General features: G+C 33.3%; 4 protein-coding genes across 4 annotated transcripts; 2 read left to right on the top strand and 2 right to left on the bottom strand.

Annotated features, from left to right (window-relative positions):
• Positions 1 to 120: 120 nt before the first annotated feature.
• Positions 121 to 1,048, top strand: LOC103851346. Its single transcript, XM_009128194.3, has one exon. It carries the CDS (start codon positions 309 to 311, stop codon positions 768 to 770), a length of 462 nt encoding a protein of 153 aa, XP_009126442.1. The 5' UTR covers positions 121 to 308; the 3' UTR covers positions 771 to 1,048.
• A 623-nt stretch (positions 1,049 to 1,671) lies between these two features.
• On the bottom strand, positions 1,672 to 6,273 carry LOC103851345 (protein S-acyltransferase 24). Its single transcript, XM_009128193.3, has 13 exons — positions 6,025 to 6,273; positions 5,787 to 5,927; positions 5,103 to 5,215; positions 4,573 to 4,652; positions 4,306 to 4,469; positions 3,880 to 4,018; positions 3,680 to 3,779; positions 3,462 to 3,519; positions 3,269 to 3,346; positions 3,055 to 3,153; positions 2,688 to 2,766; positions 2,437 to 2,585; positions 1,672 to 2,254 (listed from the first exon to the last, which is right to left on the bottom strand). Exons 1-13 carry the CDS (start codon positions 6,271 to 6,273, stop codon positions 1,850 to 1,852), a joined length of 1,854 nt encoding a protein of 617 aa, XP_009126441.1. The 3' UTR covers positions 1,672 to 1,849.
• Positions 6,274 to 6,971: 698 nt separating this feature from the next.
• Positions 6,972 to 9,867, bottom strand: LOC103851343 (probable glucan endo-1,3-beta-glucosidase BG4). Its single transcript, XM_009128192.3, has one exon. The coding sequence runs from the start codon at positions 8,305 to 8,307 to the stop codon at positions 7,192 to 7,194; it is 1,116 nt and encodes a 371-aa protein (XP_009126440.2). The 5' UTR covers positions 8,308 to 9,867; the 3' UTR covers positions 6,972 to 7,191.
• A 627-nt stretch (positions 9,868 to 10,494) lies between these two features.
• On the top strand, positions 10,495 to 12,965 carry LOC103851342 (probable pectinesterase 55). The gene is made up of 2 exons (XM_009128191.3): positions 10,495 to 10,962; positions 11,058 to 12,965. Exons 1-2 carry the CDS (start codon positions 10,727 to 10,729, stop codon positions 11,842 to 11,844), a joined length of 1,023 nt encoding a protein of 340 aa, XP_009126439.2. The 5' UTR covers positions 10,495 to 10,726; the 3' UTR covers positions 11,845 to 12,965.
• Positions 12,966 to 16,327: the final 3,362 nt, after the last annotated feature.

The raw sequence follows: 16,327 nt of genomic DNA, 5'->3' as shown, positions 1-16,327 counted from the left end.
TTCATCTCTGGTTCAGAGTAGTAAGACGAATTCAAATACTATTAGAGAGAAAGTACTACGGTTTTTGACTCCGGTTTCTCCTAATCCAATCCGGTACGTAAGTCCGGTTTGATTAAATTAGTAATTAATAATTACAATAATGACCACGCGTAACCGCCATAAATAGAGGGACGCGAATCAAACGGAATCGGTGAATCTTTCAACAGAAACGGATTAATTAACACACAAACACACAAACGCATCTCTCTCTCTCTCTCTCTCTCTCTCTCTAAACAGTTTCTTCAACTTTCTCTCTCTAACAGCAAGTCATGGCGGCTACTGGAAGAAGATCAAACGGCTCGTCAGTTCTATACCCTCACTCTTCATCCCACCGTCATCAAAGATCGGCGTCTCCATGCAACAACATCAACCTCCGTTTAAAGAGGTTCTCCCTCGGAAACAGCCCTCCCTCCTCCTCCGCCGTTCGGAAGTGCTCGTGCTCTCCGACGACGCACCCCGGATCGTTCCGCTGCGGCTTTCACCGCCGATTGGAGAGCGAGAAGATCAAAGCTTTGTCGAACAAGTCGAAGAGTGGTGATTCGGGGATGTATCTGAGAAAATTGGCTCTGGCGAATTCGCTGGCGAGGATCGGGAGCGTGGAGGCGGAGCGGTTTAGGAAGTATCTGACGGAGAGTATTGTTAAACCGTCGTCTCTACTTATCCGTCGTCGTTTTGAGTTCAGGCCACGGCTTAGCCGATTCTATGGGATGCATAAAGATCCGAAGGATTAGAATAAATAGTAATAATCTAGGTTTTTTTTTTTAATTTGTTTCTTGCGTGTGAAGGAACTATGTTTTGGTGTTCCTTGGCGCGGTGTATCGAAGTTTGTGTGCAATGTACATGATGATGACATCACTAGGACGTGTTCTTGATTTGGTTTCTTAATTTTTTTCATTAGAAACTTTGTTGATCTGAGTCATTTAAACTCTGATCATCTACGTTCGCTAAGCTTTACGTTTTCACTTTTGGTATGTCTGAGTCAGTCTGACGATGAAGTTTCCATTTTTTTTATTTATACAAATGAGAGATACACTAAGTACATGCAGTCATTAAATGATGATTCAACTTTTGTTGAACACCCCATGTATAACACACAAAAGGAAAGAAGAGATACTGAGAATCAAGGATCTTGTCGAGTTTTTTTCTATAATTAATTAGATATTTTTTCTTGAGAATCGTTTCGTTGTCACATACACGTAGACGTAGTTAATGATAAGATTTTGTAGCTTTGTTGTAATTTGAGACTTGACAAAAGTACAGTATATAGATTCTATCTTTGGTAGTATATTCATGAATCATGATAGGGTGTACTGTAATCTATAAAATGTGGGCAATGTCCAACTAGTTTTGCATGGCATGACCTTCGCATTTTATTACAGAACAAACAAGCTTCTATCTTGTAGTAGATATGGAAATGTAATACAACTTGCCTAAACACTCTCAACGTCGTTAACGACGCAGTATTAGGCAACACTCACACATTGTCTACCAAGTTGTTTGCAACGTTAACGTTACCTCTCATGTTAATCATCATCATATACACAACAGCAGTCTTTCTTTTCCCCTTTGTAGTTCGTTGTTACATGTATAGTAATGCTGTGTTTGTGACGATTAATATACATTTGGTTATGATTTGAAAAAGCAATGATTGATACTTGTGGTTCAAACTTTCATACCTCAACTTAGAAAATATAACGTACAACCTTTTCTGCTAAACAACTATCTTCACTAGAAATGGGATGTTATAATGACTCAGACAAGAGGACACGTGTTTCTTACAACACAAATGCACAGTTGGAAGACGACCATATCATGGAGGTACAACAGGTCGGGTTGGGTTCCGGCCAATACCAAGTCCCAGTCCTAAAGGAACGCTATCACTTTTTGACTTACTGCTGTGGCTATGGCTGCAGTTTGAAGAATGAACATGTGCTGACTGCGAATTATGTACCGGGTTAACATCGATAGCAACGTGGCCATTGCCATTCTGAAGATTAGAACTCCTCTGCATCTGCATCATGCTAATACCCTCTTGTCTCGGTGTTGTGTCTTCTTCATGACACTCAATATCTTCGTTATAACCTTTCACCAAGAAGTCAGAGCAGTTTCTTCTGCAACCGTGATCATAAGGATTCCTGAAGCGACCTCCAGGACCTCTTAGGTAGCTGTAGCGCAGCGCATTAGCCATTTCGTTTGTGGTTATATTTCTCGATATCTGTAAAGGAAAAAAGAGACAGATGATCTTCTCTACTCTACTTAGCGAGTTCTAGCTCCACTGGAGCTAATGTAGAGATCATTAATACAGGGAAGAGAACTAGACAAGAATAGTCTCTGTACCATTTCGATCATAAGAGGAACAAACACGTGAAGATTAATAAAGAAAGCGTGTGGACAAACCTGAGACGCTTGTACGATTGTTAAGACTGCAACTGAAAAGAAGAGGCAGAACTCAATAACCAGAAAGGATAATGCACCCACGTGATTACTAGCGACATGGCTCACCAATGCTCCAAACGAAGATGGAGCTGAAGGGTCACTCAAGACTCCTGCATGTGTATAACACATCGTTTACATTTCTGTCTGAAAGTTTTCTCCAGGGTTTAAATTTCAGGATAAGCTTTAAAGAGAATCTTCTGTTACAAACATACTTGCAAGAGTGACGCCACCAGTTATCAGCATCGCTAGAACTTCAAGTAGAAGAAATAGAAAAAAGTCCCACTTGTTTTTCTGCAAGAGTGATAAGTGAAAAACAAACCGATCCACGGATTAGTATCACCCTCGAGCTGCAAAACTAACAGATCAAAACCAGTAGCAAGCAAAATAAATAGAAGAGGTAATGCGACACCAAGAAACATCTCTGTACATTTCTAAGGCATTGAAGCCTGGTCAAATCAAATGAAACGAGATAAAATAAGGCAGATCTAGTTATTGAAAGTTAGTATCAAAGCCTGATCTGTCCTATTTGTCACCTTATATTTTTCAGCAACTGAAATGGGGGTTGAAATATGTACTTACTTTTCCGACACAGTTTGAAACCCAAGGACAATGGTGGTCAAATTGCTCTACGCAACGATCACAGGTGGAGCAGTGCTTAGCTCGAAGAGGTCTGATTATCTGAACAAAAAGAAACAAAGTACACGCTAAGAATTACATTCCGTGGTGTGCATAACCTATTTGATATTTGGCGTTAAAATTCAAGAAAGACATAAAAGGGATGCTGAGGAAGTACCTTGCACGTTGCACACAGCTGCGTCCAATTCCCAGAAAGCAAAGCAGGGTTGTTTAGCTCTATTTTCAACAGTGGTTCCTGTAAAGAGGCAAGCAAATTTATGATGGCGCTTGAACAGAAAAATGGTACTCGAGTAAGATGTGGACAATTATGTCAATCAAACAAGAGAGCCAATAAAGTTAAAGGTACCAACATCGTCTTTCATGGTCTGCGGATCATGTCTGTTCATTCTGATGTAACCTGGATCCTTTCTGTAATAAGAAAAAAGATTTATATTAAAAACGACAAGAAAACCACTTCTTGAGATACAAAGGTATTTTCGAACTACTACTACACAGGAAAACAAGAATTCACACTGCAGGGAAGTAAAGCCTTAAAAAGAAATTGAAGCAAGATAGGGTGAGAATATACTTGCTACAGCGGTAAAACAAGGCTAGCCCTGCTGTTGCAAGGAAGAATCCCAGCCACGCAATCGAACCAATCCCAGTTGTTAGCTTTGGCAGATTGGATGCTGCAGTGAAAAAGGGTTCATAAAATAATAAGTAGGCATGCATAGAATAGTTACTCGATATGTTGCAACAAAAGAGATCCAAGAAGGCCAAGGTAACAACCCAAAATAACAGAATTAGTATATATGAGAAGAAGCAGCAGGATCATGAACCAAAGAACTGGAGCAAGTCCCAACTTTGACAATTTTCCGAGGGGAGTGCTTCCGTCACACCGCTTTTCAAGCAGCCTTCTAGCATTGCCCTGCAATGAAGTGTTTATCAGACAAATATTAAGACAAAAATATTTGAAATAAGTTTCTCAGTATGCCAATCATGATGTTATCATTTTGATTATAAAAAAACTGCAGGGTTGAAGAAACTGACATGGAGCAGCTACAAAACAGTAATTTGTTTCCAGGTATGAAAAGGTCTAGTGAGATGCACAACACAACAACATAAGGCCAATTACAATATATAGCTATAAGTAGCAGCCACTAAGAGCATCAAATAGACAGTATAGCTAAAAAAAGTGTCAGTATTGTCACCTACAAGGAAAAACGAAACTTGTCGGTGATTCTTTTCAGCAGCAAGTTGTGCGGGGGTAAGCCCGGTATTGTCAGTAATAATCAAATCCTCTTTCTTCCCAGCCTGAACCAATACAGTGCAAGCTTCCAAATTACCTCGAATGGCAGCCCAATGCAAAGGAGTGCAACCTGATAACAGAGTCGATGGAATGGAGAAAAGATGATATAAGTTTTTGGTTTTCTAATCTAACTATATAAATAAAGAGGACAAAGAAAGATGTTTGAAAACCACCTTCTTTGTCCTGCCGTCCTCTATATGCGTCCAAAAATAAAAGAAGGCGAATGGAATCTGCAAAGCCTTTATATGCAGCCCTGAATTTCTCAAAACACGAGAAGAAAAGAACGATAATTAGAACTCTCCTGGATAGTTACTGAAAATTAGCGATAAAATTTGGAGGTGTCAGCAAAAGCAAGCTTGAAGTCATGCAGCAGAATAATGCATGCAACAGTAAAGAACTCTCAGTATAACTACGAGGACAAATTAACCCAAATAGTTTTAGTTTCAAGATCGAAACAGAAATACATATTTCACAGATCTTTATAACAAGAGAACTCGAGAGCCAGCAAAAACATTGTTTGACAACAATAACAGCCTAGAAAAACAACATGCTAAGGAAACAAAAAAAATACAATTATCTAGTCTCCAAAATGAGCATGCGAACCTAAGCATTAGGAATGTAAATATGAAAAGAAGCCAAAACCCATCAACGAATCAACAATTGCAAGAAAGCAAGCTTGTATTCCATTTAGCGGCAACCTTACCAGTGCAATGGGCTTCTTCCGTCATTATCGGGGACATCAGGATCAGCATTCCACTTTGAGACGACGTGGCAAAGAAAAGCAGTCTGGCCATACTGTGCTGCAACATGTGTTGGCTACAAAGAGTTTAACATGAATATTAACATGCATCCATCGAGAAACAAGAGAAGGGAAATATGATCGGATCCAGCGGAGAAGTTAAACTCATAATCCAAACTTTACTAAGAAATAACGAGAATAAGAAAAGACAGTAATCTAAACCAGCAGGGACAAGGTCTCCTGAGATTTCTAAATGAATTCGATATCACTATGAACTTTCTAAAACCTGACTGAATCGAGACAAAATCAAAGTTCTCTCTGATTTAGAGAAAACTTTGAATAATGGGTCATGAAACTGCTCAAAATCGTTTCAAGACAAAGTACGTTCAGGTACTTAGAGAGTTAGATCTAGCCATTTGCATAACGTCACATAATATCTTTCTAACTAAAACAACTGTCGAAGTAGGAAATGCTAAGTGTTAACTACATGAGCCTCACAACACACTGGAAAAATGCAACCACAATCTGACAAACAATACTAGTTACAAAACCTGAGTGCCAACCTCAAGCAACATGCAAAATAGCAGCTTACTAGCAACGAAACAAAAACAATCTCCACTAAGAAAGAGAAAGTAAGTAGAGTTAAACCTGATATCCATACATATCCGTAGCATCTACCCTTGCACCCTCTTGCAGCAAGAGTTCAGCAACTTGCACCGCACCACGAACAGCACTCCAATGCAATGCAGTCTGTCCCGTATGATCCGTCGCGTTAATATCTCCACCGTGCTGTAAACCCCCAAATCAAGACAACCAAATCAATTATAAAAAAAACTCTCCACAACCACATTTCAAACCACAAAAAGGATTGAACTTTCGCAACCACCTCGATAATGTACTGAGCAACAGCACTACGATTGTTCAACGCAGACCACTGAAGAGCATAATACCCAAGCCCATCGGGCTCGGAGACAGAGCAACCCTCACACTCCACCAATCTATGAAGCTTCTCCAAATCGCCGTAAGCCGATGCAGTGTACACATCGTTCTTCAAGCTCTCGTCTTCAACCGGCTTTGAACTCGATTCGACATTATTCGATTCGACTTCTTCCACCACCTCAATCTCCGACGACATTTTCTTTTTCTAAGATTCGACGATTGTGTGTGTGAGTATGGCGATGATGATTCGAATCCCTTGGGTTGACTTTGACAATTAGTCTCTCTCTGATCAGAGGATTGGGTGTTTAGGGTTTTTCCGTGGGATCAGAGGGAAGAAGAAATGATTGGAGATGAATCCAAATCGATAGACCGGTCTGAGTCAGACCACTCGAATCTCACCGTTCGTTGTATTGTAAACCGTTACATCATCATCATTTTTGTGGCATTTTATTACCAGACGGGTTGGTGGTAATTAATCAGTCGAATATCAACGAATCAATGCAAAAATAAGTTTTATGAAAAAAAAAAAAAGAAGAGAAATTCCGCATTTTTTTGTCGTAAAAATAGAATTCAGTGAAGAGATGACCAAAATAAATTTTATTAAAAAATAAATACAATTTTTTTAAAGTGTATTTTTACCTTAATATTAACTAATCTAAACTTAGGATTTAGAATTAAAGGATGGGGTTTTGGAGACATAGTTTCAAATTTTAAACAGTCAAAAATCAAAATCAAAAATTTTCAAAACAAAAATGAACTATTTTAGTCTTTTTATTCTTTCTTGAAAGCTATTTTATAACAAAAACTTAAAAATGTTATTTGAGATAATTACCAAAAAAAACTAATTAGAGGAAAGATGGAGATTAATTAGTAAAGTAAATAAATCAGGAAAACATAAAAGAGCATTTCTCTTGTACTAATAATCAGAAGAAAAAAAAATGGTTCCAAAGCCAACTATGGTTTGTAAGAGATTTCATCACCTCATCGAAACCAATAGTTTATTACATGTGTGGTATATATTGTTGTTGATCTTTACTTTAATTAAGCAAAAAAAAAACAACTAGAGCATTATAATTAGTAAAAAAAAACAGGAAACTCATAGAAACTTTCACACTCAAAATAGCTTATAGATAGGTTTCATATCAACAGGATTGTACAATCCAAAGTTCTGTTCAGTCCCTGGCGGCTTCTGGTTCTCATTGAACGTTGCGAATAAAAACCCGTCGACACGGCTGTTAGGCCTCTTCGGTGTCCCTTTGCCGCTATCTACATGCTTCACAAAGTTTCCATTATAGGTAGCTGCAATAAGCGGCGTGGTCATGTCTCCGTTGCCCGCGGACGGCCATCCAGTCTCAGACACCACCATTGGTAAACCCTTGACGCCTTCCTTCTCCATTGCCCACAAGAATGCGTCGAACATGGCATCAAACATGTTTGAATATCCCAGTGGTCCGTCATGTACCACGATAGCCTTGCTCTTGGAAATGGCGTAGTCGAGGTGAATGTTCACCGGGTCGGTTGCGTAAGGGAAGTAAGGGTAGATGTTGACGAGGATCGGCGTACTCGTTTGAGACAGAAACTTCAGCACCGGGGTGAGTTGTTCACGCGCCTGGGACGTGAACATTCCCGCGGAAGGTGGGTAGGACTGTCCGAGGTTTGCCATGGACACAACAGTGCTTATGGAGATCGGAAGATTCCTTGACTTGACGAGGTTGGTGAGAGACGTCATGACGGGAAGAACGTGAGGACCGATCGGTCCAGGGATGACTTCATTACCAACGGTAATGAAAGCGATGTTGACATCAGCTAAGTAAGGCTCTATGTTGGTCGCGAACCAGGCTTTAACAGCGTCTTCGCTGGCTGCAAGAGGAGCCAAGTCTTGGTCTCTAACGCCTACGGTGACTTTGATATCACGGTGGCCGCGTAAGGCATTAAGAACCTCGGTATTTGGGTCGAAGATACGGACTTTGGTAATGCCAATGGACTTGTAGAGGTTGATAACATTTGATGGAGGTGGGAGATTGTCTCCAAGGAGGCCGTAGTTCAAGCCTACGTTACTTGCTGCGGTGGTGACGAGGCCGTAGTTGAAAATCAGCACAATGCACGAGAGGAAGAACAAGAACACCGTCTTAGGAGAGTAGTTCATGATGAAACTTCTGTATTTGTGTGTATTAGATTGTCTGAAGAAAAGAGAAGAGTTTTTTTTTCTTGTTCTTTTTGTTTCTTGCATATATTGGTTGTTCACGTGTGTTTATATATATGAACAATATATGAGATCTATTTCCAGAGTCATTGTTATTTATTTAAATAGTCAATTTTATTTTATTTTTGTTTCCATTGTGATCTTCGTCGTTGATTCATTTACAAATTTGGTGCTTCACTTATTAACTAGTCATGTGTTTTGTTTTCTTTGTGTTGATTAAGTGAATCTTACTACTTTTAATGAAACTGAAATCTATGTAGTTGAAAATCTGCTAAATATACAAAAAATTATCTCAAAATACATTAAACTAAATACATAATTAACTGATACACTCGTGTATAAATTTGATACATTCATGTATAAAATATCGAAAATTCATTCATTCATGAATAGTTTGATGTTTATTAGATAATAAATTAAACTTAAAGTATATGAATTTGACTAACATTATATCAACATGGATAAAGGATATTATTCCATATTATATGAACAACTAGTTTTGAATAGTGACCAAGGAATGAAGACAAACATTGAATTTCTTATCATTCTTAAAAAAATTACTATTCACGCAGAATTTTTTTTTTATTTCTTTTCGTTCATTTTTTGTAGAAAAATATTGGTTAAATTTGTGAAGAAAAAGTGTTTCTTTTAATTTTTACGATTTCATTCCTATACATTTGTGTCCTATTCATTTTTCTTGTTCCTAAAAAGGTCACGCGGATAGTGTTCCAACTAAGAACAACACTTGTGTGTAATAAATTGCTCTGGTTGGCTTGGTTCTTTGTCCAACAACAAAGTTTCCTTTGTATCGGCCATGGGAACTGCATGGAAGGCTTAAAAAGTAGTTGATAAGAGTGGATCTTTATAATTTGTTAAATAATAAGTGCCATGTGAAGATCAGACGTGAGAGTCATAGACAATCATTTTCTCCAATCAAATGAAACAAGAATCTTTGAGTTTATCAAACTTGGTAATATGGTCATGCTTGTTTTGATAGATTATTAAGTTTTTTTTTTTAAATCAAATTTATACATTATCAAATATGAATCCAAAATTTCCTGGACAACAAAAAAATTCAGAAAAAAAATTCAAAAAAATCCGAAAAATCTCATATATCAGTACAATATAAATTTTTTAAGAATTTTACTTTGTTTGGAGAAGGAGAAATCACATATAACCATAAAATGACACTTACTGAAACTTTAAACCTTGAAATTTTTTGGATACCATTTTTAACTTTCAGGGTGATATTTGTATCACAAAATCTCTTCAACCTGATTTACTTGTTCATCAAGTAAACATATGACCAGTTGTATATGTAAAACCGATGATGTGTCGGTTTTTTTTCAAAAAATCATCTTTAACTAATAAAATACTAAAAATTAAATAATAATTCAAAAATAAATAAAAAATAGAAAACTTGATAAAAAATCAAAAATTAATTTAAAATAAAAAAAAACTCAATAAGTAGTCGATTCATTTACAAAGTTGGTGCTTCTCTTACTAAAACTAGTTATGTGTTTTGTTTTCTTTGTTAAATTGTTTTTTTTAACACAGTTTTCTTTGTTTAATTAACTGAATCTTATACTACTTTTAATGAATCTGAATTCATACTCAATTTCTTTTATTTCTGTTTCCATAGTGATCTTAGGCGTTGATTAATTTACAAATTTGGTGCTTCACTTGTTAACTAGTCATGTGTTTTGTTTTCTTTGTTTGATTAGCTGAATCTTATACTACTTTTAATGAATCTGAATTCATACTCAGTTTCTTTTATTTCTGTTTCCATTGTGATCTTAGTCGTTGATTCATTTACAAATTTGGTGCTTCACTTTTTAAGTAGTATGTTTTGTTTTATTTGTTTGATTAGCTGAATCTTACTATTTTTTATGTACTGAAATAAATGTAGTTGAATTTAGGTTAATATAAGGAAAATAGCTTAAATATACATTTTTAAATAATAATTAATTGATACACTCATTTAGAAATTTAGTACGTACATGTATAATATCAAAAATTAACACATTCATGAATAAGTTCGATATTTATAAAATATTTAATAAACCAAACATAAAATACATGAATTTGATTACCAATATATCAGTGTGAATAAAAGACAAATTTCCATTTCATATATATGAAGACAATTAGTTAGTGTTCCAACTAAGAACAATACTTCCATGTATGTAATAAACTGCTCCGGTTGGTGCATGTGGTTCTTTGTTCAACAACAAAGTGTGTTTCGTACCGGCCATGGGAGCTGCATGGATGGCTTAAAAAGTAGTTGAGAAGAGTAGATCGTTATGATTTGTTAAACAATAGCTGCCAAGTCACTATCAAACGAGTCATAGACGATCATTTTCTCCAATCGATCCAAAAAAAGTTACATAAGTAGCATATAACGCGTTGTCCAAAAAAACGCATAAGCTAGCTATATAATGAATACATGTCCCACTTAATCTCTTACGTTCTGATATATCCTCTAATGGCAACTCATCGAATTTTCATCACTTTTGTCACTCTTTTTTGTTGTTTCTGTCTACCTCATCTAATAGAAGCTGAACAAGTGTTCGTGGATCAATCCGGCAATGGCAATTTCACGACAATACAAAAAGCTATCGATTCGGTTCCAGCCAACAATCGTAATTGGTTCTTCATCAACGTTGCAGCCGGCCTTTACAAGTCAGTATAGTTACATTTAGTTTATTTGAAATGAAGTTTCATATATGCAAAAATGCTTTGTACGTGACGTTTTTTTCTTCTCTTATATGCCTTAGGGAGAAAGTAAAGATACCACGTGATAAACCCTTCATTGTACTAGTGGGAGCTGGAACGAGTAAAACTAGGGTTGAATGGGACGACCATGTCTCAATACAAACTCCTACTTTTGCTCTTTCCGCAAATAACACCGTCGTTAAGAGCCTCACTTTCGTGAATACGTATAATTTACCGAATAACGGGAAAGTGAACAAAAACGATATCACTCCTGCGCCGGCGGCGATGATCGAAGGTGATAAGTGTGCTTTTTACTCGGTAGGGTTTGCTGGAATTCAAGATACCTTGTGGGATAAGAATGGTCGACACTTTTTTCACCGTTGCACTATCCAAGGCGCCGTTGATTTCATCTTCGGGAGCGGCCAATCTATTTACAAGAATTGTGATATTCAAGTGCTAGGAGAGGCCCTAGAACCCGGGGCTGGATACATAACGGCTCAAGCACGGACAAGCCCGGACGATGCGGATGGATTCGTGTTCATGGATAGCCTTGTTCACGGAACGGGGAAGGCTTACTTGGGCAGAGCGTATCGGAATTACTCTCGAGTGATCTTTTGCGACACTAACTTGACCAACGTGGTCGTTCCCAAAGGTTGGTGGGAATGGAAATTTGTGGGCAACGAATCACGGCTGACGTATGCAGAAGTTCGATGCTTTGGAAGTGGATCTAGTACGACTGAACGTGTGAGATGGGTTAAGAAGCCGAGTGATCCCATCGTTCAACGTTTGTGTAGTCTCGACTTTATTAATAATGGTGGGTGGGTTCAAAATTTGCCCATTCGTGGTTGATTGATCTCATTGCTTCTGTTTATCTTGTTTTTTTTAGTTTCATATTTTATCATTCCCAAGTTTAAGTTTGACTAATAAAAAATATAATGAATAACTTTGTTCTCGATCTTACATAATGTGGTATACAATCAAACAACGAATTCAAAAAAAACAGATTATAGTTTTCAGGATTTAAACTTATAACACACTAATTTCAGATCAGTTGCCCTGGATATCGGATCATTTATGGATATGAACCTCATATATACGGACTATATAGAATTCGATATTGGGTTTGAAAGACTATATATCGTATTCATGCCCTATATCTTCTTTTATCCATCGTTGGTGCATTTGACAAAAAAATCAATGGTGTTTTTTCCTTAAAAGCTTTTCGAATAAAATATAATAGGGACGGACATATGTAAAAAATCTTACCAAAGTTCCATGATATATTCGACTAAATACAGACAAATCTCATATGTCAATCTTATTATATAAAGCTTGGTTCTTCAAAGTTGATAATCAATATGATCGCGACACATGTCAATAATATATTTAAGATTGTGACATGTGTTAATTTATCTCATAATTAAAAACATATATACTAAGATATTAACAAAAACGAATTTATTAAAAATCTTATTATATATATTATTTAATAGTAATTTTCCTTTGTTTAAGATCTTACTCAAAAGATAATTGCAAAAGATTATTTGATAATAATTTTCCTTCTAATATTGTGACATGTGTTTAAATATACAATGACTAAAAATATATATATATTAAGATAATAAAACGATTTTTGAAAAAAACTACTTAAAAAATTATTTAAGAGTAAAAAAGATTTAAAAAATAGTTAGTAGTAATTGTTTTAGAAAATTTCATTTTTTCAAAATCCTAAAAAATAGATTTGAAAACAAATTATTTAATATAATTTTTTTCTTATTTTTAAGAAAAATCCTTTTTTATTATTTTAGTATATGTATTTTTGATTATGATATAGTTTAACACATAAATGTTTTTAGAAAAATAATGACCATGTGCAACAATCATGTTAATCATCAATTTTGAAGAACCAATTTCAATATAATATTTTATAATTATATTTTCATTAAAACTAAGAAAACAATTCTATTAAATAAAAATATATACACTAAAATAATAAATTATTTGTACAAGTCGTTTTTGGTATACACTAAAAACGAAAATTATATAACTTTTTTCAAAAAAAAATCAGATTTTAATAAAGGAAAATTAACATTAAACACTCTTTTACAATTTTTTTTAACAGTATTAAAAAAAATCCGATTTTAATGAAAGAAAATTAACATTAAACACTCTTTTACAATTTTTTGGTTAAAAAGTTTTTAAAAGGATAATTACTATTAATATTTTTTACAGTCTTATTATTATTGTTATTATTACTTATTGTTATAATTGTTATTATTATTATTATTTTTCATTATAATGTTTTTTTAAAAATATACGAAAGAGTGAGAATTATAAAAGATAAACATTAAATTTTCAGAAAAAATGTTAAACAAAAACAAATTGTAAATTCCTACAAGTACAATAAATTATTTAATAAAAACATGAAAAAACTAATTTTAAAATAAATAATATTACTTTTTTAAAAGCATAATTAAAAGAAAATTGTAAAAGTAATCTTATTATTTTCTTATAAGTAAATAAATTTCCTTTTTAATAGATAATTGTATGTTAAAAAATTATGACAAAATAGCTACAAATATTCAAATCTATATTTAGGTTTAAGCTTCCACATATTATTTTACAAAACACAATAGTATTTACATGAAAAGTATTACATGAGTATTTTATTTTAATTTCTTGATACAACTCAACTTTTTATTATCCTTATTACATCTTATGATGCTATCATAACTTTTAATTTTGATGTTATTGGCGTACATGAGTATGTGTAAATATGATAAATATGTGTTTGTATGTATAAGACAAAACATATAAATAATTAAACATAATTTTTCTATTAAAAATAAAATAGTTGTATAAAAATCTAAAAGAATTTTTTTTTATTAATTTCCTTTTTAAAAGTCCAGATAAAATAAAAACGTAGAAATAATCTTATTTTTCTTATAATTAACTAACTTTACTTTTTTAATAATTTTGTGTTATGAATATAAACCAAAATTAACTTTAAATATTTCACCTGATATGATTGTGATATGTGTCAATTAAAAAATTAGATTGTGAATACGTCAATAAAAACTTTCATTATGTGAAAATAACTTCTTATTTTCCTAAAAGCATAATAAAAGAAATTTCTAAAAGAAAATTCTTTTATAATATTACCAATTAAAAAATTTTCTTTTTGTTTAAATCGTGACCAGAGAGAATTGTAAAATTTTATTTAATAATAATTTTTACTTCAATTAACAAGAAAAATTGTAAAGATATTAATGTTATTGAAAAAAACGAATTTTAAAATTTGCAACTTTTAAAAATAGTTAATATTAACTGGAAATAGTTATTTGATAGAAATTTTATTTATTTTTAAATCCTAGACAAAATATAATTGTACAAGATTATGTAATATTAATTTCTTTTTCTAAAATCCTACGAAACTGCAAAATAATATTTTATAGTTGTTTTCCTTTTTTGTAAAAAAAAATCCTAAACCAAAGAAATTTGTATAATATTTTTAAGTCCTAACCAAAAGAGAATTGTAAAACTTTGTTTGATATTATTTTTAAGAGAGTATTTGGTGATGAACATGATGATAAAAATTATTTAACTAACAAAAGAAGTGTAAAATTAGTATTGATATGAATTGTAAAAATAGCAATTTTAAAAATATTCATTAATAACTAAAAATAATTATTTGATAGCAATATTTTTTCTGAAATTCTAAAGAGTAGATAATTATAATAGGTTATATGACAGTAATTTACTTTTTTTTAATCTTAATTAAAATTGTAAAAGAGTATTTAATATTTTTATTTTATCTTTTAATTGTAAATAAAAAGGAGATTTATAAAATATAATGTTTTTCTTTTTAAAAGAATCATAGCAAAATAAAACTTTAAAGACTTATTTAATAAAATATTAAATTAGTACAAAAGAACATGTATAATGTTGTCATTGATTCGATCGGTGTATTTAATTTTTATTTTTTTTACTTTTTATTTCTTATTTCGGATTGTGTTCAGTTTAAGTGTTTACGTATATTATTTTCTCTAATCCTTTGTATAAAGTTTATAACAACTAATCTATACACCATGATTATAAAATACAAATATTAACTTGAACTTATGTGTGAAAACGAGTTTCAATTATAAAATAAATCTCAAACAATATATGCAAAAAAAACAATCATAATACTATAATAAAATGATTTATTATTTTATGGTTTTTATTAAATTAAAACATCAAACAAAACTCATTGCAACGCAACGGGCTCATATCTTGTACAATATAAATTATTGAAGAATTTTACTTAGAAGGTTTCGATGATATGTGTTATATTTTTTAATTTATAATAAAATATGTTTAAGAGCAATTCCACCAGTGATATTTGATAAAATAGGAAATAGAGCTAGAACTGGCTCTTTGCAGAAATATCTTCTCTGACTTTTTAGGAACTATTTCTCCATCTAGCATCTTGTTAGTGGGCAACTGAATTTGTTAAATAAAATTATTTCTTTTAAAAAATTTAAGAACTTTAAGACCATGTGCATCGCGGGGTTTTTAGAGGGATTTTCAGGCGTGGATCCCGCAAAAAAGAGAAAGACTGGTAAAAAAAACTATAAGATAAGGATCAATTTTTTTTAGGTTTTTATGATTTTCGCAGACCCCAATACGTGGTGGCTTGCGATTGATTCTTTTTTTATTTTTTTTTATTTTTTTTAAAGAAAAAATAAAGAAAAAGTTGAAAATCTGAAACCCCAAGTGGGGTTCCAGCGATGCACATGCTCTAAGAGAGTTTTCAACGTCTCATCATTAAAGGTGCTTTAAGAGCATCATAAATTTTTGTCTAATAGTCAGTTATGTTTTCTTGTAGTTGTGCAATCACATTTGTGCATGCAGAATGAAAAGCTTTCATAGACTAAATTTTCCGTTACCCACAACTCCATGGCATCATCTAGACCACTTAAGCCAATGTTCAAGAAAAAAAAAATCATCTAGACCACTTTTGGGGAGTGGCAGCATGAAGAACTTGATAACCACTATATGATATCGCTATATTTCTCCCTCTATGTTTTCTCATATCCTTTGCAAGTCTCCTGAACAATAAGTGATGATTTTGGCTTTATAATTTACAATCATAATAACATTAACCTCGTATGGCCGTGGACTTATTACCTTTTTAACTGATCTACTTAACCTCCTCTGATGCTCTCTATCACCATATCCTCTTTATGCCTGCCATTCACTGTTTTTCTCCTTTTCTATTATGGGCCAGATTGTGATCGATTTATAGAGTTTTATTTTCTTCATTATAACGGGCCGGAATAGTTAGATG

Source organism: Brassica rapa, chromosome A02, assembly GCF_000309985.2.
Source record: "Brassica rapa cultivar Chiifu-401-42 chromosome A02, CAAS_Brap_v3.01, whole genome shotgun sequence".
NCBI lineage: Eukaryota > Viridiplantae > Streptophyta > Magnoliopsida > Brassicales > Brassicaceae > Brassica > Brassica rapa.
This window is presented reverse-complemented; position numbering and strand designations above follow the sequence as displayed.

Bases quoted from the DNA above. Each gene is read 5' to 3' on its own strand.
- LOC103851342 (XM_009128191.3), top strand. From the start codon at position 10,727: ATGTCCCACTTAATCTCTTACGTTCTGATATATCCTCTAATGGCAACT. The intron at 10,963-11,057 runs GTCAGTATAGTT...TATATGCCTTAG, and splicing joins GTTGCAGCCGGCCTTTACAA to GGAGAAAGTAAAGATACCAC.
- LOC103851346 (XM_009128194.3), top strand. From the start codon at position 309: ATGGCGGCTACTGGAAGAAGATCAAACGGCTCGTCAGTTCTATACCCT.
- LOC103851345 (XM_009128193.3), bottom strand. From the start codon at position 6,273: ATGTCGTCGGAGATTGAGGTGGTGGAAGAAGTCGAATCGAATAATGTC. The intron at 5,928-6,024 runs GTGGTTGCGAAA...GGGGGTTTACAG, and splicing joins TTGCTCAGTACATTATCGAG to CACGGTGGAGATATTAACGC. The intron at 4,019-4,305 runs GTAGGTGACAAT...ACTTCATTGCAG, and splicing joins GACAAGTTTCGTTTTTCCTT to GGCAATGCTAGAAGGCTGCT.
- LOC103851343 (XM_009128192.3), bottom strand. From the start codon at position 8,307: ATGCAAGAAACAAAAAGAACAAGAAAAAAAAACTCTTCTCTTTTCTTC.